Here is a 26,200-nt window from a genome sequence, read left to right as displayed (position 1 = left end):
CGCAGACTCAGAAACGCCTTGACGCCATCTCTCCCCCATCATGTGAGGGAGGCTAAGAGCCGGCTTTGCGCAGACAGTCTCGCTTTTCTCCATTTGCCACGTGATGAGGGCGTAGCTGTGGTAACGCGGCCCGGCGCGCAGTACGCGGGCACGTGACGAGGCCCTAGGGGCCCTTACGTCAGGCACGCTGCAAGCGCGCGGGCTGGGCGGGGTTCGGCGGCGCCCGGTGAGGACCAAAGTGCGTCTGCAGGCCGGGCAAAACCCAGTTGGGTTGGACAGCCATGCCCAAGTACTGCCGGGCTCCGAACTGCTCCAACAATGCGGGCCAACTGGGCGCGGACAACCGCCCGGTGAGCTTCTACAAGTGAGCGCAAGCGAGGGGCGGGGCTTGCAGGGAGGCGGGGCCCTGTGGGGGCGGGCCCGAGGATAAATGCAGCAGTGCGGGGGACCTAGTCCAGCTTGGGTGTGTCTGGAAGCCGGGTTAGCAGGCTGAAGAGACCGTATTCCCGGTGTTTCACTAACAGTAGACACCGCACATGTAAAGGTGCAGATGTGTGAAACAGCAGGGGTAGACGATTAACTGCAGGTAGTGAACGGGGCGAGCGGAGGAATGGGAGGGCTGTGTAGACAGAAGTGAGGTTGGTCCAGGCTCAGAAAGAGCCTACAATTTCCCACTCGCCATCCCCATGGATTTGAGGCATCTCAAACTCAAAACATCCGAAACCAAGCTCCTGATTTTGTCTCTCCTAAAACCTCCCATAGCCTTTCTTATCCTAGTTAATAGCTTTGCATCCTTACCGTCTTTCAGGCTAGAAACCCTTAGAGTCATCTTTACTTCTCTTTTCTCACACTTGAGAAAGTAAAAATTAGCTTGAACTGTAAAACAAAAAAAACCCCAATAACAACAAAAGACCTGCTTTCTTATTTATTTGGCTGGAATGACAGACACGGGAAAAGCTAGCTGAAGAGTTAATAGGAAAAAAATTTTCTATATTTTTCTCAGGGATGTGCTGCAGATGTAAAGTGACAAAACTCCCTTTCTTTTGAGTGACTGCTGCTTTCTTACTTGGAAGCTTTGTTCTCTAAAATCGTAGGCCATCACAAACTGCTGTTTGAAATTACATCAGTAAGAATGAAACATCTTACTTAAGGTTTGGAGAAGTTGAGTCACTTTGACACAGAGAAGCAACCTTGATTTACAATCCAGGTGCAGAGCTTCAGGTAAGGGGTTTCTGGACACAGTATTCCACATCTATCCAAACTTTATTGCTTCCAAGGAGACAGACCCTGGGCCCACTTTGTAATCCAGGTCTGATATTGATCCCTTTACACACATTTCTGCTTTGCTTTGAGCCTATCCAAACACTGTTTCACTTACCTTTCACCTAAATTTCACCCATTCACCAAACCCAAATAATAATTATTTTCCTCTGTTTGATGAAACGCCCCACAGTATCTCTGGTGTACAGTCCCCTTATTACCGTGGTAAATAAACCTGACTTCCCTAGACTACAGGTTTGTCCCTGGTGGCCTTAGTCTAAGTGGGCCAGGACACATTCCGCATCCAGTCCATTAGCAAATCCTGCTGGCTCTCCCTTTAAAGTCTATCAAGAATTTACCACTTCTAACCCCCTTCCTTGCCCTCACCCTGGTGTTGGCCACTGTCACCTCCCAACTGCATGACTGCACTATTTTAGTAGTCTCTCCATTTGTCAACCTGCTCCCACAGTCTGATCAGGGCTCAGATCCCCTCCCCAGCTCCCACCTGATTCTGTAAAGACAAGAAGATGAGGCTGGAGCAGGCAGAGAACAGGCCTACAAAGCCCCACAGGAGCTGGATCCCCACTCTCTGTCTGACCTCATCTCCTCCCTCCTGCCCCTTACTTTGCTCCAGTGTCACTGGCTTATTCCATGTTCCTCTAGCATGCCAGGCACATTGTTGCCCCAGGGCCTTCCCCTGTTCTGAACAGCCTGTGCTGTTCCCTCTGCTTGGAAAGATCTTCCCTTTATGACCACCACTCTGTAAAATGATAACTGTCTCCCAGTACATACATATTCTCTCTATTTGCCTCCTGCTTTATTTTTCCCTTTAACATTTACCACTTTCTGGCATACCACATATTTGATATATTCATTTATTGGCTCCTCCACTAGAACGTCAGCTCCATGAAGGCAGGGATTTTTTTCTGTCTCATACCCTGTTGTGTCCCCACCATCTAGAACAGCGCCTGGCACATAGTGGGTGCTCAGTAAATATTTGTTGGATGAATTCGATGAATGCATTTCAGATGGGCTCCTCAGGAAACTCAGAATGCCATGTCCCAGCTATCCCTTGAGGGACCCTGGTTCAGGGTAGGAGGAGGGCAGAGGAGTCTTTGAACCTAAATCAGTATGTCCAGACTTGCTTTTTAAAATATATCACTCTGACATCGTTTATTAAGTCAGCAACTCCGAGTGTCTCCTGTAGTAAGTAAGCTCCTGCTGGACACAAAGGACCCTGACAGATCTTGTTCCTGCCCTGACGGAGCTCATGGATAGGTGCGGGGTCAATCATTGAAGAACTGAGGACACAACTTGATCCTTTCTTTTCTTCAGCACCACTGCCCCCAATCTAGTCCATTAATCCATCCTTTGACTCTACCCTCCAAAACAGTCCCATCCTGCAGCAATCACAACAAAAGCCCTAACTCCTTGGCAATACAGTTATAAATGCAAAGGGAAGAATCCTCACTAAACTATCAGGAAATAAGGAAAGAAAGAAAACCCACCACATTCCTAGTCTGACCACTTCTGATCACCTCTGCTGTCACAGCATAGCCCAGGCTGCCATTATTTCTTTCTTGCTTTTTTTAATATTTCTTTCTTTCTTTCTTTCTTCTTTCTTTCTTTCTTTATTTTGGCTGTGCTGGGTCTTAGTTGCGGCATGCGGGATATTTAGTTGTGGCATGTGGGATCTTTAGTTGTGGCACGTGGACTTCTTAGTTGCAGCATGTGGACTTCCTAATTGTGGCATGCGAACTCTTAGTTGTGGCATGCATGTGGGATCTAGTTCCCTGACCAGGGATCGAACCCGGGCCCCCTGTATTGGGAGTGCAGAGTCTTACCCGTTGGACCACCAGGGAAGTCCCCATCATTTCTTAATGAGACTCTGTGATAGATGCTTGCTGGTCTCCCTACTTCTACGCTTGCTTCCCTTAACAGCGATAACAATAATAACTTGCTTAAAGAGCACTTACTGTATACCAGGTACTGTTCTAAGTGCTTCACACATAATAATGAGAACAGTGAGAACTGTGCATAGCAGCCAGGCGACCGTATAAAAATCAGTTCATGTCTATGTTGTTTAAATCCCACCAATGGCTGCCAGGCTGTTCCTCACACAGGCTGACCCATGCCCACCTCAAGGCCCATCCCTGAGTCACTCTTGAAGAAGCCATTTAGCTAAGAGTTTGGTGAGGAGCAGTCTCCGAAAGAGATTCAAGAGAGGGCAGGGATGCTAGGAAGGAACAAGGTGAAACACTGAGGGAAGTGGCTGCTAGGAAGTAACTCAAAATTCCTGCCTGGGTGCAAAAGGAAACATTCATTAGTTGTGATTTAGGCCCTTTCAGGAACAAATGACAGTCATCTCTCATGGCAGGGGGAGGTGTCTAACAGGTGGGAATTGCATCTGTCTGGCAGTAACAAAGTCCTGAAATAATAGTGGCTTTACCAAATTACGGGATCTATAGGAATCAGCGTGGTTAGGTTATGCTACAGTGACAAACTCACAGAATCTCAGTGGCTTACCACAACAAAGGTTTATTCCTCACTCACACTAATGTCCTTTTGTGGCCCTTCTCTACTGTATCTTAATTGGGGATTCAGGCTGAAGGAGCCTCCCCTACCTGGAATATTGGTGGTCTTGTGGGAGGGGGAAAAGAGAAAGTGGGGAGAATCACCCAATGGCTACTGGTAAATTGTATATTTAGAAGTGGCCCATATCGCTTTTACTTCTTTGGCCACAGCAAGTCTATGGCAAGCGTCAGGTCAGTAGAGTGGAAGTGTGTATCTTCGTGTGGGGAAGGGCAGCAAATGTTTTGAACAATAATACAGTCTACCGCAAGGTTTATTTTTCTCTCACATGAAACAAGTACAGAGGTTGGCAGATGAGCACTGGTGTGGCAGTTCCACAATCATCAGGGATGAGGGTCCCATCTTTCATATCCATCCAGTGGCTGCCAAGTACCTCAGCCATCATGCCCAACCATTTCTGGAGGGAGAAAAGAGAAGGGACGAGGAGCAAAAGAGACACAACTCTAAACTAAGCTGGTCTGCTTTACAAAGCCTTCTCAGAAATCCCACCCAATGGTAGGTTCTTCATCATTGGTCACCCCCCCAACTGCAAAGGAGCCTGGGAAGTGTAGTCTTTTGCTGGGCAGTTAACCACCCTGAAGACATTTTGAGTTATGTTAGTAAGGAAGAAAAGAAGAACTCCTAGCAGTGCTGTAGATAGAATGGCCAACAAGACTAAAATATTCTATAAAAAAAGGAGGGGCTTCCCTGGTGGCGCAGTGGTTGAGAATCTGCCTGCCAATGCAGGGGACACGGGTTCGAGCCCTGGTCTGGGAAGATCCCACATGCCACGGAGCAACTAGGCCCGTGAGCCACAATTACTGAGCCTGCGCGTCTGGAGCCTGTGCTCCGCAACAAGGGAGGCCGCGATAATGAGAGGCCCGCGCACCGCAATGAAGAGTGGCCCCCACTTGCCGCAACTAGAGAAAGCCCTCGCACAGAAACGAAGACCCAACACAGCCATAAAAAAAAAAAAAAAAAAAAAAAAAAGGAGGACACTGGCTGTGCACTTAAGGTAGAATCTTAGAGAGGGACATTTCCTATCATAAATGTTGCCATCTAGAGGAACAAAAGAGAATAAAAACAAGACCAAATTAGGAAGAGGTTTTCTATGATATTACTTTCCTCCTTTGCCCCTTGAGCTGCTTCTGATTCCATTTGAGAACCCTCTCACATTTAAGGTACCATCCTAGATGTCTCACCCAACATGAAAGTATTGGCCAGAACTTAGTTACATGGCCCACCTACTGCAAAGGAACCTGGGAGACAGTCGTCTAACAGGGCACATTATGGCCTGAAAAAAGTTGGAGTTGGTTAATAAGGAAGAAGAAGAGAGTGGACGTGGAGTAATCAGTTGGCAGTCTCTGCCCAGGAGTAGGTGGGAAGTGCTGGTACAAGGGATTTCATGTTCGTGTCCAGGCAGAAGGAGGCTGGTGAGAACATTTGGATCTCAGATTGAGGCTGAAGGAACTGCAGCAGCCAGAGTTTCTGGCTCTGTGCCCTTGGGTTCTGCTCTTTGGATGCCACGCTCTCCTCTGAGTCAGCCCTTCTGTCCTCATTCACCAGCTATCCCCCACTTCCCTCTCTGTCTGCCTTTTGCCTGAGAAGCCTTCCTTTGCTCCCCACCAACAACCTCTGTCCATCCCATCCACCTCCTCCCCACTGGTGGCCTCTTTACTTTCTTATGTGTGTTTCCCAGTGTTTCTTTATGCAAATGCAAGCAAGTCTAAACATATGTTCTTGTTTCCCCCTTTATTACTTTGTTAGTTTCCTATGACTGCTGTTACGAACTGCTGGTGGCTTAAAACAATAGGAATTATTCTCTCACAATCCAGATCGATTTTACTGGGCCCAAAATCAAGGTGTCAGCAGGGCTGCATTCCCCAGGAGGCTCTAGGAGAAAATCTGTTCCTTGCATCTTCCAGTTTCTGGTGTCCGCAGGCATTCCTTGGCTTTTGGCCACATCACTCCAATCTCTGCCTCTATCGTCACATTGCGTCTCCTCTTTTATCTGCGGTAGTATGTTCTCCTGCTTCCCTCTTATAAGAATACTTGAAACTGCATTTAGGGCCAACCCGGATGATGTAGGATAATTTTCCCCATCTCAAGATCCTTAACTTAATCACATCTTTTGTCATGAAATGCAATATTCACAGGCTCCGGGGATTAGGACATGGATGTCTTTTGGGGGACCGTTATTCAGGCTGCCACAATGACTAAAAGCTGATATACTCTATTTGGAACCTTGCTTTTTTCACATAATATATGCCTGACAATAGCATATCATTTCATACAGTGCCTTCAACCTATTTTAGAGCTGTGTGGTATTCTTTTGTGTGCGTATGCCGGAGTTTATTTGTCCTGTCTCCTATGGATGGGATTGTCCCCCACTCTCTAACACTCCTTACTCTTCCTTTTTAACAAAGAGAGAGCAGGCCTTATAGCCCTCAGCAAGTAAAGATATCAGGTGTTTTTATGGTTAACTCCTATTTATGGAATTGATACTGGTTTTCCATTTTCAATTGTGGTTTAAGTTTCTCTTTTAGGTATCTTCGTTTAATAAGTTGGTCAATTTTAAGAAAAATATTAAGTAAATAATGTCACAGATATGGAAGACATTGTGAAGGTGGGATGTGGATGAATGACTGTATTAGTTATCTAATGCTCCATAACAAACTATCCCAACATTTAGCAGCTTAAAATAAACCTTTAATGTCTCACAGTTTCTGGCAGCTCCCATAGAACAAACTGGCCGGAACTTAATCATTTGGCCACCTCTAGCTGCAAATGAAGCTGGGAAATGAGGTCTTTATTGTGGACAGTCTTGAGCCCAGGTCTAAATAGAAAGTGTATTGCTATAAAAGAGGGCAAAAAGAGACGGTGGGGACAGTGGCACCAGTTAACGGGTGGCACTACTTCTAATGGACACAGAAGTAGTTGGGCGCCTGTAGAGGGTGCCTTATCAGATAACCCCTATCCACTCCCACTGGGAAAGCTTTTATTTAATTCATTTAAAAAAAACAACTTTAAAATTAAAAAAAATTTTAATTGTGGTAAAATACACATAACATAAAATCTCCCCTTAACCATTTTTAAATTCAGTAGTGTTAAGCATGTTCACGTTGTTGAGCAACCAATCTCCAGAACTTTTTCTTTCTTTTTTTAAAAAATTTATTTATTTATTTTTGGCTGTATTGGGTCTTCGTTGCCGTGCGCGGGATTTCTCTAGCTGCGGTGAGTGGGGGCTACTCTTCGTTGCGGTGTGTGGGCCTCTCATTGCAGTGGCTTCTCCTGTTGCAGAGCATGGGCTCTAGGCACGTGGGCTTCAGTAGTTGTAGCACGCAGGCTCAGTAGGTGTGGCTCGTGGGCTCTAGAGTGCAGGCTCAGTAGCTGTGGCGCACGCGCTTAGTTGCTCCGTGGCATGTGGGATCTTCCCGGACCAGGGATCGAACCCATGTCCCCTGCATCTGTAGGCAGATTCTTAACCACTGCACCACCAGGGAAGTCCCTCCAGAACTTCTTCATCTTGCCAAACTGAAACTCTATGCCCATTGAACAAGAACTCCCAATTTCCCTCCCCCTCCCCCCTAGCCCCTGGCAACCACCATTCTACTTTCTGTTTCTCTGAATTTGACTACTTTAGATACCCCATATAAGTGGAATCATACAGTATTTGGGTTTTTTGTGACTGGTTTATTTCACTTACCGTAATGTACTCAAGATTCATGTTATAGTATGTGTCAGAATTTCTTTCCTTTTTAAGGCTGAATAATATTTCATTGTATGTATATACCACCTTTTGCTAATCCATTCATTTGTTGATGGACCCTTGGGTTTCTTCCCGCTTTTGGCTATTGTAAATAATGCTATTATGCACGTGAGTATGCGCATTGTAAATAATGCTATTATGCACGTGAGTATGCGCATATCTCTTCGAGACTCTGCTTTCAATTTTTAGGGGGTCTGTATCCAGAAGAGGGATTGTTGGGTCATATGGTAATTCTATTTTCAATTTTTTGAGGAACAGCCATACTATTCATAGAGACTGCTCCATTTTACATTCCCACCAACAGTGCACAGGGTTCCAGTTTCTGCTCGTCCTTGCCAACACTTGTTATTTTGTGTTTGTTTGTTTGTTTTTGTATAGTAGTCATTCTAATGGTTATGAGGTGATATCTTGTGGGTTTTTTTTTTATAAATTTATTTATTTTATTTATTTATTTTTGGCTGTGTTGGGTCTTCGTTTCTGTGCGCAGGCTTTCTCTAGTTGCGGTGAGCGGGGACTACTCTTCATCGCGGTGCGCGGGCTTCTCATTGTCGTGGCCTCTCATTGTGGAGCACAGGCTCTACATGCGCAGGCTCAGTAGTTGTGGCCCACGGGCTTAGTTGCTCCGCGGCATGTGGGATCTTCCCAGACCAGGGCTCGAACCTGTGTCCTCTGCATTGGCAGGCAGATTCTTAACCACTGCGCCACCAGGGAAGCCCAATCTTGTGGTTTTGATTGGCATTTTCCTAATGATAAATGATGTTGAGCATCTTTTCATATGCTGGTTGGCCATTTGTATCTTCTTTGGAGAAATGTCTATTCAAGTCCTTTGCCCATTTTTTAGTCGGGTTATTTGTTGTTGTTATTTAAAAACTTTTTAACATGTTTTCAAGCATACACAAAAAATAGAGTTGTTTAAATGAATCCTCATGTATCTATCACTCAGTTGTACCAGTTGTCAACATTTTGCTAATGTTTTTCATCCACCTTCCTCCCATGTACATCTTTAATGCAGTATTTTAAAGTAAATTCCAGACATTAGGTCTTTTATCTATAAATACTTCAGAATATTTTTCCAACAGATGACTATTTTAGAAGGTTAAACCAATATAATTATCACACCTAGCAAAATTAACTTCTTACAATTATCTAATACCCAATTCATGTTCAGTTTCCCCCAGTTGTATTAAAATGTCTTTTTACAGAATGGTTTGTTGCAGAGAAAGTCCACATCTGCCTTTGGACTGATGTTTCTTAAATCTCTTTTAATCTATAATCCCACCCCTACCCCCATGAATATGGGATCTCCCACATTCTAGATTTGTCCGATTTTGTAAACTGCCTCCTGAGATTCATATGGAGGAACAGACTTGGGGGGAAGGGAGAGTGACAGTGGGCAAAGAGACCAGGGAGGAGACTGTTGCAGAAACCCAGCCAGGGGAGGCTGGAGGCTGGAGGCTGGATAGGAGGGTCAATGGAGGTGGGAGAGGTGGGCTGATGCTGGGTGTTTAAAAGGTGGAGCCTGAAGAACTGGATGTGAGTAGGAGGTTGAGAGCCTGGTTGGGAGGCAGGGCCAGATTCTGGCCCAGGGGAGGCAGAGGTTTGGAGCTCAGGGACCTCTGGGTGTGCGTATCCTCAGGGAGGGGTGGGGTTGGACCTGATCTCGCTGACCCCGCCCCCCGGCAGGTTCCCCCTGAAGGATGGCCCCCGGCTGCAGGCCTGGCTGAGGCACATGGGGCGCGAGCACTGGGTGCCTAGCTGCCACCAGCACCTGTGCAGCGGGCACTTCGCCCCCTCTTGCTTCCAGTGGCGCTGGGGCGTGCGCTACCTGCGGCCGGATGCTGTGCCCTCCATCTTCTCCCGAGCGCCGCCCGCCAAGGTGAGCTCAGGAGAGTCCCATGGCTGGAGTCTGATCCCCCGCCCTCCCCTCTGAGGGAGGTCCCTCCTGCAGGCTGACTCTCAGCCCTCCACTCCTGAGGAGTTTTCCCTTGGAGTCCGGCCCTGATGTCCTCCATCCCCCATCCCTTGCCTTGTCTTCCAGAGGCAGACGAATTCCCGAAGCACCGAGAAACCAGTCGTGCCTCCGCCTCCGCAGGAGGCCACGTCCCTGTCCCCTGGCCCAGCCGTCCCGGCCCCTGGCCCCGTACAGCTTGTGGTGCTGGGGCCAGCATCCGGGGGTCCCGAAGCCCCAGCCACAGTGTTCCTGACTCCCCTGCCGCTTCCGCCGGTTCCCACGGGGCCGCGCCCTGGAGTGTCGGCCCAGCACCCCCGGCCCGGGCTGGGCGCGGCGCTGGGAGCGCTGCAGCGGCGGGTGCGGAGGCTCCAGCAGCGCCACGAGCGGCACCAGGCGCGGCTGCGGGCTCTGGAACAGCTGGCGAAGCAGCTGCGCGTGGAGAGCCTGCTGGCGCCGGCGCACCGGGGCCGGCTGCGCGCGGTGAGTGCCCTGCCCGGACCACACAGTTGGTGTGCTTTCGGCTAAACTAGAGTCCAGAGTTGAAAGTCAGAACATTTCACCCGTGTTTCCAAATTTCTGGCTTGAAAAAAAATCAGTCTGGCAATGCCAAGCAACTATCGGTGGGAGCTGAGTAGTGGCTGCTCCATTTAATAATATTATAATATTTAAGCAGCCCTTACTCTCTTCTAGACACAGAGTTAATAACTTATTGAAAACTCTATGACCTTGATATTGAAACTGCTCTTGTCCCCATTTTCCATATGAAAAAACTGAAGCACAGAGTGGTCCAGTAACTTGCCCAAAGCCAGGCAGTCAGTAAGTTGCAGAGCCAGGATTCAGACCCAGGTGTCTGGCCCCAGAGGAGGCCTGTGCTCTGTGGGAGAGCTCCCTGCCTGGCCCCTATAGAGCTTGAGTTTGCAACTCTATACTAGAGTCTCCCAGGCCCTATCTAAGGCCCTTTTGCCCCTACGTTTTACTGCTGAGTATTTTCTGGCGTGGGGAGTGGAGGGGATCATGTCTTTTTTTTTCGGCCACGCCACGTGGCTTGTGAGGTCTTAGTTCCCCGAGCAGGGATCGAATCCGTGCCCCCTGCAGTGGAAGCACAGAGTCCTAACCACTGCACCACCAAGGAATTCCCGAGGGGATCATGTCTTTAAAAATCAAAATTTGACCAGGCCTTTTTCCTGCTTAAAACCCCAGGGTCAAGCTTGAGGTCCCAGGACCCTTGTTCCTGCCTGGACAAGGGAGGTGGGAGGGGGTTTCAGAAAGCCCCTGAGGTACCTCTGTAGCTAAGGTGTCTCAACCTGACAGCCAGTGGGTTGGGCCTGGCCCACAGATATTATTCTTTTGGCCTCAGTAATGCTGTAAAATATTTTCTGGTCTTTCCTGAAGGCTCAGCAGATCTAGCAGCACTGGGTTCACATCCCCAGATAGTAGCAGTCAGCTAGAGCTGCAGTGGCTGTCCCCGGAGGCTTTATGTTTGAGACTGTGGCCTGAACCATGCTGGAGCACAAGAGGGACATACGGGGGGTTGGGGGGGGGGGGCAAGGACATAACTCAGACTCAGGCCTGGGGCTCTTCATGGAGCCTGCCAGGGCCCTTGGGCTGACAGTGTCTCTCTCTGCCTCCCCTGCCCCCATTCCATCCCTGCCTCTCAATCTCTTCCTCTTTCTCCCACATTCATCTTTGTCTTTCTGCCCCCTATGTCTCTGTCATCCCATCCATCTCCCCACTTCCCGTGTCTCTCTTCATCTGCATCTTTATCCCCCGTATCCATGTCCCTGTCTCCCTGCCCCTACATTTCTCCCACCCCCCATATGTCTCTCCATGTCTCTCTTCCCCCACATCTCTCTCCTCACATCTCTCTCTGCCCGTATCTCTCTCTGTCTCCTGACACCCCCCTCCCACCTCCACCTCCCTGTTCCTCACCATTTCTCCCACTGCCCCCACTTTTTCCTTCCCTCCTTCCCTCCCCTCACTCCCCTCATTCCCCTGTGTCCTCCATCTCTACTACTTCCTTGCCTGGGACGGCCCAGCTCCCTGGACCTGAGGAATCCCAAGCCTTCACCATCATCTGTGGAGGGCCTGACATAGCTGTGGTCCTTGCCCAAGGTCCTGCACCTCCTACCCTGGACGCCAAGCCTGAGCTCCTGGACACTCAGACTCCCAGTGCATAAGGACCAGGACAGATGATAGAAGACACAGGAAGAGAGACGCATCAAATGTGGGCTTGGCCCAGCCCCATGACCCATGCCTGGGGCATAGCAGTGGCTCCCTCAAGGGCCTGGCTCTCACCACCTCCTCCTAGGGACCCCTTGAACCTTAGGGCTGACCTGGGCCCAAGACCCCTGTCAGCAGTGATTACCCTGGGAACCAGGTCCCGACCCCACCTTCAATCTTTGCGGTCAGTAAAACATCCTCAGAGCAGAGCAAGGGTTGTTTGTTTGGAGAGAGTTGTACCTGGTTCTGAAGAGCCCCTCATACCCTTTGCCAAGCCTGGTGCCAAGCTGGGGATACAGCAGTGAACACAGCTGACAAAAGTCCTGTCCTCGTGGTGCTCACTTTCTGCTTGAGCAGAAGATGAACTAGTAAACTAATAAACAGTATAATTTCAGGTTGTGATAAGTGTCAAAAAGACTGAATGAAAATGTAATGGGCTGGGTGGGAGGGAGGACTCTCTAAGGAGACAATGTTTGAGCAGACACCTGATGATGAGAAGGAGCTGGCCTGGAAGGCACGTGGACTGGATGTTCCAGGGAGAAGAACAGCCCCTGCACATGCCCTACTATCTAAGGTATAAGCCGGAGGAAGACAGTGTTGCTATGGCGAACACTGAAGCAGGGAAGGGAGTGAGTGTTTGTGTGTGAGGAGGGTGGGGGTGGGACGCAATGTTAGAGCAGAAAAGGTCTCATTGGAAAGGTACCAAATAAGCGAAAGCCTAAAGGAGAGGAGTAAGGGAACCAGGTATCTGGGGAAAGAGCATTCCAGGCAGAAGGAAAGCCAGTGCAGAGGTCCTGGGGTGAGGAGGAACAAGGAGGCCAGGATGGTTAGAGTGGAGTGACCGAGGGGGAGACTGAGAGGAGGTGAGATTGGAGAGATGACAGGGAAGTTCACACAGGGACTTGTGGGTTGTGGTTGAGACATTGGCTGTTACCTGCAGTGAGGTGCAGCAAGCAGATGCCTTTAGGAAGGTCCTGATGTGATAGGTGTTAATAGGTCCCTCTGGCATATTGGGGTGTGGGGGGGAGCTGCCATAGTCCAGGTGGGAGAGGATGAAGGATGGACCAGGATGAGGGCCTGGGACTGGGGTCAGGGATGAAATTCTGGAAATATCTTGAATGGAGCTACTGGGCCTGCACATTAGAAGGATGAGAGGTGGAAGGCGAAGTCAGCCAGCCCTGTTCAGGCTGGGATGATTGTGGACAGTGCAGGCCACAGCCAGTCAGGTGTGACAGCCCAGCCAGGATGATGGAGCCAGGAAGGCCTCATCCCTGGGCTGGCTCCTGGAGGCCTTTCTGGGGGAGGAGTCCATTGGCGGCAGATCTATCCCCTAGACACTGCCAAAGCCATGTAGCACGGTGATTAAAAGCCCAGACTCTATAGCCCGGCCACTGGGATTCAAGTCTTAGCTCCATTACCTATTTGCTGTATGCCCTTGGGTAAATGGCTTAACTTCTCCGGGTAAGTGCTGTGTGAGCACTATGTGATAACGACAATGACAGTGATTATAGGAGTCTCCACAAAATCATCCCTCTGAGACATCCCTTGTCTAGGGCGGACATGGAGTAGAGGTCAGGTCTGATATGTCAGAGAGAGAAAACACCCACCACTACCACACATCGAGACCCCTGCCCAAACTGGTCTGGTTTGCAGTCCTTCGGAAAGGCACTATCACAGCGGGATGGACAATAAGAGCTGTGCCCGTTTTCCCATCCCTCTCTTTTTGCCCTTGTCCCTGCTTCATCTCTCTCCTGTCTCCATGCCTCACAGCCTTCTTCGTGGCCATTTCTTCTTCTCCCTATCCTCGGTGTCTATACCCTTCCCACCGCTGCCTCCAGCCTTTTCATCAATGCAAGCAGCCTCGCAGTGTCTCCGCCCCCGCGCCTGGTTGGGGGTGACAGCGCATGCGCCATCAGCGCCCCTCCCTCTCCGCCCCCATCCCCCGTCGGCGTCCGGGCCTCGTCCCCTTCTCTCTGTCTCCTTCTCCCCCATCACTTCCCCAGACACTGACACCCCATTACTCCAGTTTCCCCGGTTTCAGCTTTGGTCTCCAGCCCCAGCCACCCGAGGTAAGATGGGTAGAGGGGAGGCCCGCGGAGAAGGGGAGGGGCAAAGCATCCTGCATCCTGAGATAAACAAACCGGGGGAGGGGGCGGCCTAGACTGAGGGCCCTGACGCGGGAGGAGAAGAATGGGGGACTGGCCTGGGGGAAGTGGTAGGCGCTGGGCCCACAAACCAGCGTCCTCTGATGGGTGACTGGCGTCCCTATGATTGCCCAAAATCCAGAGCTGGGGGCGTGGGAGCCAACCGGAGGCCGGGGAGCGTCTGGGGGGCTGAGATTCCGGAGACTGTGGGGCACCCTCTCTAGCTGACCTCTGCCCCCAGGATTTGCCTGAAGGCCACCCCCAACTCTGCACCTGCCCCCTGAGGGCCACCAAGGACCATGACTAAGACAGATCCCGCCCCGATGGCCCCGCCGCTCAGGGCGGAGGGAGAAGAGGAGGAGGAGGAGGATGAGCCTGTCCCAGAGCCCCCCAGCCCCACCCAGGAGCGCCGGCAGAAGCCTGTTGTGCACCCCTCGGCACCTGCCCCCCTCCCCAAGGACTACGGTAACCACCCTCCCCACTCTGCAATATGGCCTGGAGCCTTGGGTGGCCAGGGAGGTTTGGCTGAACTCTGCTGGTGGAGATGGTGGGAGGATTCTGGAGGATTTGAAGGTGTTCTGGAGGAGTCCTGGCCCTTGGATTCCACCCCCCCTTCATTAATTCATTCACCCATTGGAGAATGGAATTGGGATAATCATAATATTTAATTCATGACACATCATTCAGTCATTTAGTCATTAAACAAGCATTTTTGGAAAGCCTGCTATGGACCTAGGAACTGGGGGCACAGCATGGAGCAAGACAGATCTCGTCTTTGCCTAAGAGAACTCACAGGCCTCAATGACAACCACACAAATAAGTATAAAAATATAAGTACATAATTACAAGACATGATGAGAATTGTGTTTGCTAAGAACCGAATTCTGTAAGAGCTTTTTAAGATATGCTTTCCCTGAGGAAATAACATTTGAGGGAGACCCAAGGATGAATTGAGGGTTAACAAGGGAAAAGATCAGGGGAAGGGGGTCCTAGGCAAGGTAACCGCAGGAGTAAAGGCTCTGAGGTAGGAAGATGTGGAGCTCAGAGGGTGGCCTCTTGGAGAAACGGGAAGTGTCTACTCATTCACCAAGCAGTATTTATCCATCACCACTACTCTGTGACAAGCCTTGTGCTAGGAGATGGAGATTTAATGGTGAGCAATCCAGGCATGATCCCTGCTCTCAGAAGAGAAGGCAAGACTAAGCAAGTAACAGGTATATAAATCGGATAAGTTCAGATTAGAGTGAATGCTATGAAAGAAATAAAAGATGGAGATATAATAGAGAATGGCTAGGGGGCAGCACCTTGAGACAGAGTGGTCAGGGTGGGTCTTCTGACGAGGTGGCATTTAGGCTGAGACCCAGAGCATGAGGAGGAATCAGCCATAGGAGAGCTGGAGAAAGAGTGTTCCAGGCTGTAAGCAGCAAGTGCAAAAACCCTGAGGCAGGACTGAGCTTGGAGCAGAAGGAAAATCCCGGTGTTGCTGTTAGGGAGTGATTGGAGTTGAGATGAGAGGTTGGCAATGGCTAGATCTGGAAGGGCCTTAAAGGCTACTGTGAGAACTCTGGATATATTCTAAGTGTGATGGCGGGGGAGAGCAGTCTGGGGGGAGGGCAGGTCTGATTTATATTTTTAAAAGCTCCCTCTGGCTACTGGGTAGAGAGGGTGGAGCTCAGCCAGAATTAGATATAGGAGGAGGCTTTTAGAAGATGTTGGCTGGGAATCCCCAGCAGCTGTAAGTTCGGAGATGAGGTTCCAAGTTCAGAGAGTAGGCGTCATCAGGATAGGGCAGGAGGGGTGGCATCTGTGGACATGTCACACACTAGAGGTGGGTCAGAGAGGCCATAAGTTGCCTTCAGTCTGATAGAAAAATAAGAACGTTATCTGGGTCTCTAGGGCCGGGTATCCACCCTGGGAAACTGGAAAATCTCCACTGGAAATGTGGCTGGATGTGGCTGGGGCCTGTGGCCTGCTGGGAAGTCAAAGAGTCTAGGGTATCAGCACCCCCATCCCCAGGAATCCTGCTTGTAGAACAAGGAGGGTTTGGTCACAGAATATGAAGGAATCTGAAAATGTGGTCTAGGACAGAGAGAGGGCTAAGGTGGACTCCAAGAGGAACTCGTGTATTTATTAAATTTGTACATTAATTCAGCTAGACTGACAGAGCGCCTCCTGCATGGATAAGGGAGTGAACAAGGCAGCCTGGAAACGTCCTAGTGAGGGGGACGAGCAAGAAAGGAAGAGAATGAGGAAGAAGAGAAAGAGAGGAAAAGAGGGAGGGAGGAAGGAGTAAACAAGTAATGTTAAGTAGTGATTTTTTTCTTATTTTTTTTTCTTTTGGCCACGCCATGTGGCATGTGGGGATCTTAGTTCCCTGACCAGGGATCGAACCCGGGCCCCCTGCACAGGAAGCGCAGTGTCTTAACCGCTGGACCACCAGGGAAGTCCCTAAGTAGTGATATTTTTAAAGAAATGAAAAAGGGCAAGAGATAAAGAAGGGCAGAAGTGCTGATTTAGCCAGGGTGGTCTGGGGAGGCCTCTCTGAAGCCTTAGGAAGATCTCAGGGAAGACGGGCCCAGGCAAGAAAAACAGCAAGCACAAAGCCCCGAGAGAGGAATTTGCCTGGCGAGTTGGAAGGACAGAAGGAGGTCAGTGTGGCTGGAGGGGAATGAGTGAGGGGGAGAGGGCGGAGAACAGACGAGGCCAGTTTGTGCAGGGCCTGTGGGCCAGGGTGAGGATTTGGGTCTGTACTCTGAGTGTGATGGGAGCCAGGGCAGGCTTGGCCAAGGAGAGCTGTGCTGTGACTGGGGTTTTAAAAAGAACACACAGGCTGCTTCCGGGAGACACCTTCTATGCGGTACTTCCCAGGGCTCTGTGTCATCTGGTCATTCATTTGCTCATCCATTCAACACGCACTGGGCTCTTGCCTTGTGCCAGCGCTGTGCTGGGTGCTGACGTTACTACAGGGCAACACTCTAAAGGGGGGAGATGGAAGTTCCTCTGGGCACACCCTGGCTGGCCACAGGTTGGATCCTGCCCATGGATCCATTTTATGTGCACTGCACAGTAATTGAAATTTGGGGAGATTTTTCTTAAAAACCGTGATCTCTGGCTTTCTAATTTCCTTTACCCTGGAGATTTGGCTAAACCATGCCCTGACAGGGCAACATGCGCTAGAGCAGTAGCAGCCCCCTTGGGCATGCAGACTCCTTACCACACTCTTGTTTCATGGGGTGGAGTTTGCTGCTATATGACCTTGCAATTTTTCAAGATACACCAGGCATCCACATTTTTATGTGAAACCTCCTGATTTTGAAACCTCACTCTGGCCACACAGAAAATGCCTGTGGCCCATGTGCCACCAGTTTGAGACTCTGCATTAGAAGGTTTTAAAGGTCTAGAGTTCCTCTGCCTTAGGATGGAAGGAAGGGGGTCAGTCCACAGTCTGCCTGGGGTGACCTTGGACCTCTCACCACCCTAGCCTTCACCTTCTTCGACCCCAACGACCCTGCCTGCCAGGAGATTCTGTTTGACCCGCAGACCACCATCCCTGAGCTGTTTGCCATTGTGCGCCAGTGGGTGCCCCAAGTCCAGCACAAGATTGATGTCATTGGCAATGAGGTGAGAGCGCTGGGGAAGCGAGGGGGGAGAGGAAGGGGTTCCTCCTGTGTTTGGGTAACCCTCCCTGGTCCCCTGGTACTCCCAGATTCTGCGTCGAGGCTGCCATGTGAATGATCGTGATGGGCTGACCGACATGACACTGCTCCATTATGCGTGCAAGGCGGGGGCCCACGGAGTCGGTGAGGGTCCAAACCCCCAAACCTAACTCCCACGCCCAACACGCTCAGAACCCCGGCCCTCAGATCTCCATCCTGGACCCACAGCCTAAGATCCCAAAGTGCAGTCCCTGAAGCCCTGGGCCTTCCCCATGCCCTGGGCCCACACTCTGGAGGAGGGGACCCAAGCTGACCTGGGCTGTCGCGCAGGGGACCCCGCGGCGGCTGTACGCCTCTCGCAGCAGCTGCTGGCACTGGGCGCAGACGTGACCCTGCGCAGCCGCTGGACCAACATGAACGCGCTTCACTACGCGGCCTATTTTGACGTGCCGGATCTCGTGCGCGTGCTACTGAAGGGTGCACGGCCCCGAGGTGAGGAGGAGGGGCCGGGCTGGGAGGGGCAGGACCTAGGCGAGGAAGGAGGGCTGGAAGCAGAAGGAGGGTACCCAGGTGTGGGGGGAGGAGACAAGTGAGAAGGCGGGGAAGGCGACTGATGGGGCCTGGCATGGGAGGCCAGGGTGGGAGGCGGGAGGCGTGAGGCGTGAGGCGCGAGGTGCGGGAGAAGGAGTTCAGGGGTCCAAAACGTCAGGGCCTGGCGGGAGCTGGTTGGGAGGGGTGTGGCCGAGGAGGGGCGGGGCTCTGCGTCAGAGGCTGCGGGAGGCCCCGGGGCCTGCGGGTTAAGAGATGGAGGAAGAGGCTGGAAGGCAGCGGGAGGGCTGGGGTGCTGAGGGCGCTCACCCGGAACCTTCCTCTCACACACTTCCCAGTGGTGAACTCCACGTGCAGTGACTTCAACCATGGCTCAGCCCTGCACATCGCTGCCTCCAACCTGTGCCTGGGCGCGGCCAAATGTTTGCTGGAACACGGCGCCAACCCGGCGCTTCGGGTACTGCCACCCTGGCCCAGTCCTGTTATCTTCCTTCTCCTTCCTCCCCAACCGCTTTCTGGCCAGCAGGCCTCTGCAGAGGATGGGAGCGGGGGAGGGGGCGGGGCAGGACCACTTGAGTTTCTTGAAGCTCTCATTCCCCATTGGCCCAGTTGGACCCTTAACCCGGTACCACAGGAGCCCATTTTCAGTGTTTGTCCTTCACATGGTCCCATTCCGGGCTTGGGGTCTTGGCCCTGCAGGCATGACCTACAGCACTGAAGTGGGACCTTCATTCCCTATTGGCTCCATACTTGACATCCCCAGGCTGAGGTCTCAGGGGTGGACTTCCCTGGGGACCGGGGTCTGTACCTTAATGCCCCACCCCTTCCCATTTCCAAGTTGGCCCAGGGTATGACCTACTCCCACCTCTGCCTCACCTCCTCCCGGGGTCTCTGGGGGCATGGGCTCAGTGGGAGTGCAGCCTATGCCGCTGAGTCTTTGCTCCCTCTCTTCCTGTTGGCCCCCAGAACCGAAAGGGACAGGTGCCAGCGGAGGTGGTCCCAGACCCCATGGACATGTCCCTGGACAAGGCAGAGGCGGCGCTGGTGGCCAAGGAGCTGCGGACGCTACTGGAGGAGGCTGTGCCACTCTCCTGCGCCCTCCCCAAGGTCACGCTACCCAACTATGACAACGTCCCAGGCAATCTCATGCTCAGTGCACTGGGCCTGCGCCTGGGAGACCGCGTGCTACTGGATGGCCAGAAGGTCAGGGACTGGAGCAGGGAAGGGAGGGCAGGACTCAGCCCTCATCCCTCAGAGCTGGGTCTTTGGGCAGAGTGCAGACTCTCCCCTTTGCCTGCCCACCCTCGCAGTCATGCACACAGTATTCATTTCGTCTAACAGTTGTTCTGTGAGTGCCTCCTTTGTGCTCCACCCAAGCTGAGCTCTCAGACCAAGGGGGAAGGCAGATCCATCTCCTGACAGTGACAACCCGGAGCCGTCGTGGCTCATGAGGAAGCACATGCAGAGTGATCAGCGCAACTCTGCCCCCTTTGGGTCCCCCTGGGCCTTGTGGTTCCCATCCAGGGGCCACTTGTGTTCCCAGAGTGATCAATACTTTGCTCACTTGAAGATGCTGAGGAGTGAGCCAGGAGAAGAGAGGGAGAAGGGGGCCTTAGGGAGGGGGAGCAGGTATAAAGTCCCAGAGGACAGAGAGAATCTTCATGCATCCAAGCATTCCAAGTTTGATTCATTTACCTGGTGTCCCTCAGGCTCCATGCTGGACCCAGCCTGTCCTTGGGGATAAAGGCCTGTGTTAGCCCCAGCCCTGCTCTCATAGAACTCCATTTCTATTGAGGAAGAGACAGTCAATAAAGTATACCCATAGTTAAGATAATTTCCAGTAGCAACAAAGGCTTTGAAAACCATTAAATGCTTGGATTTAATAAATTGGCCCTGGCTGAGGGCCGAGGTGGTTTTAGCTAAGGTCTTCTGAGAAGGCTTCTCTGAGGAGGTGATATCTGAGCTGAGATGGGAAGGAGCTCACCTTGCAAAAATATGGAGACAGAGGAGACCGCAGGTACAAAGTCCCAGAGGAGGGGAGGGGTAGTGTGACTGGAGGGGAGTTATCTAGGGAGGGTGAAGTGGAGATGTTAGCAGGGGCTGGATCTCACCAGGCCTGCAGGCCACTGGAGTGAATTTGAATTTTGTTTCTTTGTACAGTGAGAAGCCATAAAAGTCACATTTTGTTTCGTAATCAGGAGTTTTGCATGCATCAGCCCCATCTGGAAAGTTTCTGTACATGATCTAATCAAATCAGTGTGACAGTTTTGAAAGCAGGATGGGTTGATTCTCTCCATTTTACAATATAGAAGACTGTAAGAAGCCCAAGAGGTGAAACTCTTTGTCTGAAGACATGTAATAACAATCTCTGCCTGTAGAGAAGCAGCATAGCACAGTGGTTATAAACTCAGGCTCAGGGATTTGCTCAGGCAGATCTCAGCTTTGCCACTTACCAGCTGTGGGGCCAGTGATTTCACCTCTCTGGGCATCAGTTTCTTCATCTGTAAAATGGAGCTGATAGTACCCATTTGAGGGGGGTTGTTTGAGGTTTATTTTATTTTATTTTTTTAAATTAATTTTTATTGGCATATAGTTGATTTACAATGTTGTGTTAGTTTCTGCTGAACAGCAAAGTGAATCAGTTATGTATATACATATATCCACTCTCTTTTTAGATTATTTTCGAGGTTTAAATTAGTTAAAATGTGTTAAAGCCCTTAGAATAGGGCTTGGCTCTTTGTGTGCCAGGCACTGTTCTGATCCCCACACCAACTCTCCAAAGTAGGCACTATTATTTAGCCCATTTTATAGATAAGGAACTGAGGCTTAGAGCAGTGAAGAAGCCTCACACCAATGATAATAACCACACTCACTGCAGCTAAGCAACTTCACATATATTAAAAATGTTTCCACCACATAACCAGCCTCTGAGGTGGATTGTTATCCCCATGTTCCAAATGAAACCGAGGCCCCGTGAGGTCCCTTTACCAAAGTTACAGGATAATAATAGTCAACACTTACTGATCCCTTTCTCAGCACCAGGCCCTGTTCTGAGGGCTTTTATGTCTCTATAGCATTCATGTCCAATAGACCTTTTTGTGAGATTGGAAATGTTCTGTGTCTGTGTAGTCCAATGAAGTAGCCATTAGCCACATGTGGCTATTAAGCACTTGAAATGTGGCTAGTGTGATTGGAGAAATGATATTTTAATTTAACTTAAGTTAATTTAAATTGTCATATGTGGCTAGTGGCCATTTACTGCATCGGACAGCGCAGCTCTGTAACAATCCTGTAAGGTGGGTGAGATTTCTGTTCCCATTTCACAGATGAGGACGTTGAGGCACAGTACAGTTAAGTTATACAACCAGTGAATGGTGATGTCCAGGCTGAGATTTAAGCCTGGGGCTCCCTCATCCATCCCACCATGCTGCCTGTGTGCCGGTGATCTTATCATGGCCTCTCAAGGTGCACCCAAGCCATATCCTTCCTTGTTTCCTCAGACGGGCACGCTGCGGTTCTGCGGGACCACGGAGTTCGCCAGCGGCCAGTGGGTGGGCGTGGAACTGGATGAACCTGAGGGCAAGAATGATGGCAGTGTTGGGGGTGTCCGGTACTTCATCTGCCCTCCCAAGCAGGGTCAGTCCCACTGGGGCCCAGAAGGATGGTGGTGGGGTCCACTCAGTAGTTCTGATGCTGCTGCTGAGTGCTGGGGTTGGGAGGTGTTGGGGGGGGGGTCAGAGGGCAGAGGCTTGGACAACTCCCAGCCCAGGCTCTGTCCCCCCAGGTCTCTTTGCCTCTGTGTCCAAGATCTCCAAGGCAGTGGACGCACCTCCCTCATCCGTCACCTCCACACCTCGGACTCCCCGGATGGACTTCTCCCGTGTCACTGGCAAAGGCCGCAGGGAACACAAAGGTCAGAGGGGGAGCCCTAAGAGTGACGAGAGCCATTCTTGAGGATATTCTGTGGGTAGCCCAGCTTCTGTGACTCAGTTTCTCCTCAGGCTCAAACTCCCATTTTAGAGGATGACCTCTGAGTTCCTGACTTTTGTGCCTCAGTTTCTCCTTTGACTCAGTACTGGTCCCACCCAGTTCTTGCAAGGACCTGTGTTTTCCCTGCCCCCTATGACTTAGTTTCCCCTTAGACCCAAAGGTTTTCTCCCAGTTTTAGGGAAGAATCTACAGGGTTCCTGGCTTTAGTGACTTGATTTATCCTCAGACCTAACTCCCCGCTTCATTTTAAAAGGACAGTTTCTGGGTTTCTGACTTCTGAGACTCAGTTTTTCCCTTGGCCCAAATATCCTCAACTTTGAGAAAGAGTTTTGAGGTTCTCTAGGTTCTTGACTTAGTTGTCCCTCAGGCCCAAAGCCCCCACCCCCAGTTCTCTGGCAGCTGGGATTGTTTCCTTTCAAGCCCACCCCCCAGCCCCATTTCAGAGGAAGGCTCGTCTCGTTTGAGCCAGGACAGTTTCTACCTTGTGGCTTTCTGGGTGACACGGGGCCCCCAGGGCTGGCATCTGGAGGCCTCACCCTCACCCCTTGTCCCCTCCCCGCCAGGTAAGAAGAAGCCCCCATCATCCCCGTCTCTGGGCAGCCTGCAGCAGCGTGAAGGAGCTAAGGCTGAGGTTGGAGACCAAGTCCTCGTCGCAGGCCAGAAGCAAGGGATCGTGCGTTTCTATGGGAAGACAGACTTTGCCCCAGGTGAGGATAGCTATCTGGGCTGGGGGCAGGCAGGGCTTTGAGGCATCCTGACACTCTCCTGTTGCAGGTTACTGGTACGGCATAGAGCTAGACCAGCCCACTGGCAAGCATGATGGCTCTGTCTTTGGTGTCCGGTACTTCACCTGCCCCCAACGGCATGGAGTCTTTGCACCAGCATCTCGAATTCAGAGGTGAGCCCAAACTCTGGTCACAACTCAGGGCACCACCCAGAATCCTGATCCCCCACTTGGATGTCTCCTCCTCTTGGACCAGGAGGACAGTGTGGATATCCACCCCCAAACCCTAGCTCTTTCCTCGTAGGCCCCCCGGGGCTCTGCTCCTGGTCAGACCCTGGCCTCTTGTGGCTCTGACTCCTCCCACTCCTCGTGTCTCCCCAGGATTGGTGGATCCACTGACCCCCCTGGGGATAATGTTGGAGCCAAAAAAGTACATCAAGTGACAAGTGAGTTGGGGACTGGCTGTGGGAGGAGTGTGGATTTGGGGATAGGAGGAAAGGTCTTGGGTCCTCAGGTATATGCTGGTGACAGAATCTCCAGTATTTAACTGGGGACACAGGGTCCAGGAAATGATGAGACAGGATCCCAAAAAGGATGGGCGCTATAGGGATGGGGATGTTAACGAGAAGGCTCTGAGCAGGCACCGGGGACGTGGGTAGGTCTTGGAGGACACAGGGAATATTATTGACGAGATCTAGATGGCTATTGGGAATGGAGGATATTGGGGACGTGGATAAATATTCATGAAAAAGAGTCTGGGTGGATATTGAGGACAGAGGTGGATCTATCATCCCCTCACCTGAGACCTTGCCCTTCCCTTCAGTGACGCAGCCCAAACGCACCTTCACAACAGTCCGGACCCCAAAGGACATTGCATCAGAGAACTCCATCTCCAGGTACGTAGCAACCCTTGGCCACCCTCTCCTGTGGGATATTCAGGGAGAGGCATCCACCAGGCCATTGGACACAGGGAGGCTGGAGTTCTGGGTTGGGGCTGGAAATAGAGGTTAGGAAAACGTAGGACTAGTTAGCTTACCCAGAAACAGTCTTTAGGGAGTGAGGCCCCATAGTGAATTCTGGTGACTTCAACTTATATATATATATATATATATATATATATATATATATTTGGCTGCGCCGGGTCTTAGTTGTGACACACGGGATCTTCATCGCGGCATGCGGCATCTAGTTCCCTGACCAGGGATCGAACCTGGACCCCCTGTGTTGTGAGCACGGAGTCTTAACCACTGGACCGGCAGGAAAATCCCTGGTGACTTCAACTTTTAAGGGGCAGGTAAAGGAGGCAGAACACCTTCCGCTCCACGGGAGCCTGAGAGGGCACAGCTGGAGAGACAGAGGCAGAATCCAGAAAGGCCAAATCCCAGACACTTGGGGAAGAGCTGGGTGGTGACGGATCCAGATGCTGTCACATCCTGCACCAGCGTGTGACACAGTTCTCTTCCCCAGGTTGCTCTTCTGTTGCTGGTTTCCCTGGATGCTGAGGGCGGAGATGCAGTCTTAGAGGCTCTGGACATCTGAGAGAGACACAGAGCCTCCTCTAGCATCTGCTGACACAAGGAGCCCCCGAGTCACCCTGAGATAGAGATTCCCAGTAACACATCCAGAATAGAGACCCCCATTAGCCAGCCCTCGATCACTGAGGCCCCATTATTAACAGATTCCCTCATGATAACCCCCCAAATACAGACCCTATGTTACCCAGAAAGAGATTCCCTAAGTGTAGTACCTTCAGGCTAGTCCCAACCCCTCAGAGCAGACCCCCCCAATAACAGATTTCCACATCACCCCAAATGACGGTGACTTTCTCTACATAATGCTCCACAGCAGAACATTCCTGAGTCACTAGTCACTGGATCAGAACCCTTCCCTGTTAACAAAGAACCCCTCCTCCACCATCAAGTCCCCTTGAAAGAAACACCTCCAGAGCAAGAGTAACAAACCCACATTTAACATCAGTCCCCTCAAGATGTTGTGACCCCCATGGTCACCCCAAACCCCTTACACTGCAATCAGAGACTCCCTCCATTAACGAAACCCCCTGCTCTTACCCCTCAAGAAGAAACCCCCATTAACCAGCCCACTGTCACCCCCAATTTACAGATACCAAAACAGTACTGGAAGTGCTAATTACAGGACCCCCAAGTCTTCCTATCCTCTGCACCCTCCAGAAACCCCCAGTGCCTTGTACGAAGCCCACCCCATGCGGCCCACAGCACCTGTGCTGGCCAGGCTCCCAGAAAATTCTCTATTTTTAAAGTAATTATTTCCCCCTTTGGGGGGACTCCAAAATTTGGAGGTCCCATTCTGGGACTCTGAGGATCCCAAACCCCAGAGTACATGTCCTAAACTCCCCTGTGCCCCCAAGTCCTACAGCCCCTAGGAGACCCCAAAGCCCTAACTCCCAGGATCCCCAAATCATGGAATCCCCAAATCCCCAGGGAATCCCAAATTTAATAAATCCAATCCCAAGCCCCCAGGAAACCTCAATCATGGAGGTTCTTGTGCCTGGGATGGAGGAGATATGCATCCCGGGCCCCCAGAGCACCTCAAGCCCTATTCATAGGCACCAGGAAACCCCAAACAGGAATTCTCATCCCTGGAAACCAGAGGACTTCAATGCCCTGAGTCCATGGATCTCAAGACACCCAAATTCCAAGAGCACCAGCCCCAAGGGAACCCCAAATCCTCAAGCCTCCATCTCATACATGAGGGGCATCAAGGCCTTGAGGGGATCCCAAATCCTGGAGTCCCCATTTCAATCTACATTCTGGTCACAGGTCCAGAACACCAAATCTAAGTTACTGGCCCTGAAGGACCTCAGAGCACCCTGGCCAGACTAACAGCCCGACGGAGACCCTGAAGGCCCAGGGGTCCAGGGCAGACCTGGGGCCCTGAAAACCAAGGACAGCTCACGACTGCCCCTTCACTGCATGTCCCCAAACTCAGCATGACCCCTACCCCCTTCAATAAAGACGTTTCTACGGCTCTCTGTGTTGGGTCGGTGTTTAGGGAGTTACGGCCCTGCCTCTGTACCCTTGCTGGGTACAGCAATCTCGCATCCCTGCGGCTTTATATAGGATGGCCTAACCTGCGGGGAGTCCTTCCAACCACCGCGTTTTTCCTGCGGCCGCCACGGCTGCCCCTCCTTTCTGGGCTCTCCGCAGCGTGGACAGGTTCCGTTCTGGAGCTCTGATTGGTCGATGCCAGACGAAGACCCGTCTCTGAAGGGGCCCCAGTGGCTCAGAGGCCGGGAGGCACAGCCTGTCACCGAACGAGGGTGAGGGGGCGGAACAATAGTGTGTGAGAGCGCCGATTGGGTGGAAGGAGGAGCCTTAAAGCCTTTGA

At 51.3% G+C, this 26,200-nt stretch overlaps 2 protein-coding genes and 1 long non-coding RNA gene across 6 annotated transcripts; 2 read left to right on the top strand and 1 right to left on the bottom strand.

Annotated features, from left to right (window-relative positions):
- The first annotated feature begins 150 nt into the window (after positions 1-150).
- On the top strand, positions 151-12,176 carry THAP8 (THAP domain containing 8). 2 transcript variants are annotated; one of them, XM_082370071.1, is made up of 4 exons: positions 151-364; positions 9,284-9,476; positions 9,639-10,031; positions 11,664-12,176. In XM_082370071.1, exons 1-4 carry the CDS (start codon positions 282-284, stop codon positions 11,742-11,744), a joined length of 750 nt encoding a protein of 249 aa, XP_082226197.1. In that variant the 5' UTR covers positions 151-281; the 3' UTR covers positions 11,745-12,176. The 2 variants fall into 2 exon arrangements, with proteins under 2 accessions (XP_082226197.1, XP_082226196.1); XM_082370070.1 differs by having other exon boundaries at positions 11,588-12,176.
- Positions 12,177-13,669: 1,493 nt separating this feature from the next.
- Positions 13,670-25,840, top strand: CLIP3 (CAP-Gly domain containing linker protein 3). Its single transcript, XM_082370063.1, has 14 exons — positions 13,670-13,840; positions 14,157-14,380; positions 17,397-17,536; positions 17,622-17,715; positions 17,902-18,063; positions 18,459-18,577; positions 19,087-19,323; positions 21,621-21,756; positions 21,905-22,033; positions 22,674-22,817; positions 22,885-23,008; positions 23,216-23,280; positions 23,658-23,730; positions 24,302-25,840. The coding sequence occupies exons 2-14, from the start codon at positions 14,215-14,217 to the stop codon at positions 24,354-24,356; spliced, it is 1,644 nt and encodes a 547-aa protein (XP_082226189.1). The 5' UTR covers positions 13,670-13,840; positions 14,157-14,214; the 3' UTR covers positions 24,357-25,840.
- LOC309617616 lies at positions 19,952-26,126 on the bottom strand. Of its 3 annotated transcripts, none has more exons than XR_014238086.1 (4): positions 25,944-26,126; positions 24,045-24,369; positions 23,677-23,828; positions 19,952-21,693 (listed from the first exon to the last, which is right to left on the bottom strand). It is a non-coding gene; the product is annotated as an uncharacterized lncRNA (long non-coding RNA). The 3 variants fall into 3 exon arrangements; XR_014238087.1 differs by having other exon boundaries at positions 24,147-24,369; XR_014238088.1 differs by lacking the exon at positions 24,045-24,369 and having other exon boundaries at positions 25,944-26,118.
- Between the last annotated feature and the right edge of the window lie 74 nt (positions 26,127-26,200).

Source organism: Balaenoptera borealis (genome assembly GCF_965194805.1).
Source record: "Balaenoptera borealis genome assembly, chromosome: 19".
In the NCBI taxonomy this organism is placed as follows: Eukaryota; Metazoa; Chordata; class Mammalia; order Artiodactyla; family Balaenopteridae; genus Balaenoptera; species Balaenoptera borealis.
Note: the sequence above shows the minus strand (reverse complement) of the source record. Positions and strands in the feature narration are given on the sequence as shown.

Bases quoted from the DNA above. Each gene is read 5' to 3' on its own strand.
- THAP8 (XM_082370070.1), top strand. From the start codon at position 282: ATGCCCAAGTACTGCCGGGCTCCGAACTGCTCCAACAATGCGGGCCAA. The intron at 365-9,283 runs GTGAGCGCAAGC...GCCCCCCGGCAG, and splicing joins CGCCCGGTGAGCTTCTACAA to GTTCCCCCTGAAGGATGGCC. The intron at 10,032-11,587 runs GTGAGTGCCCTG...GGGACGGCCCAG, and splicing joins ACCGGGGCCGGCTGCGCGCG to CTCCCTGGACCTGAGGAATC.
- CLIP3 (XM_082370063.1), top strand. From the start codon at position 14,215: ATGACTAAGACAGATCCCGCCCCGATGGCCCCGCCGCTCAGGGCGGAG. The intron at 14,381-17,396 runs GTAACCACCCTC...TCACCACCCTAG, and splicing joins CCCCCTCCCCAAGGACTACG to CCTTCACCTTCTTCGACCCC. The intron at 23,009-23,215 runs GTGAGCCCAAAC...GTGTCTCCCCAG, and splicing joins CCAGCATCTCGAATTCAGAG to GATTGGTGGATCCACTGACC.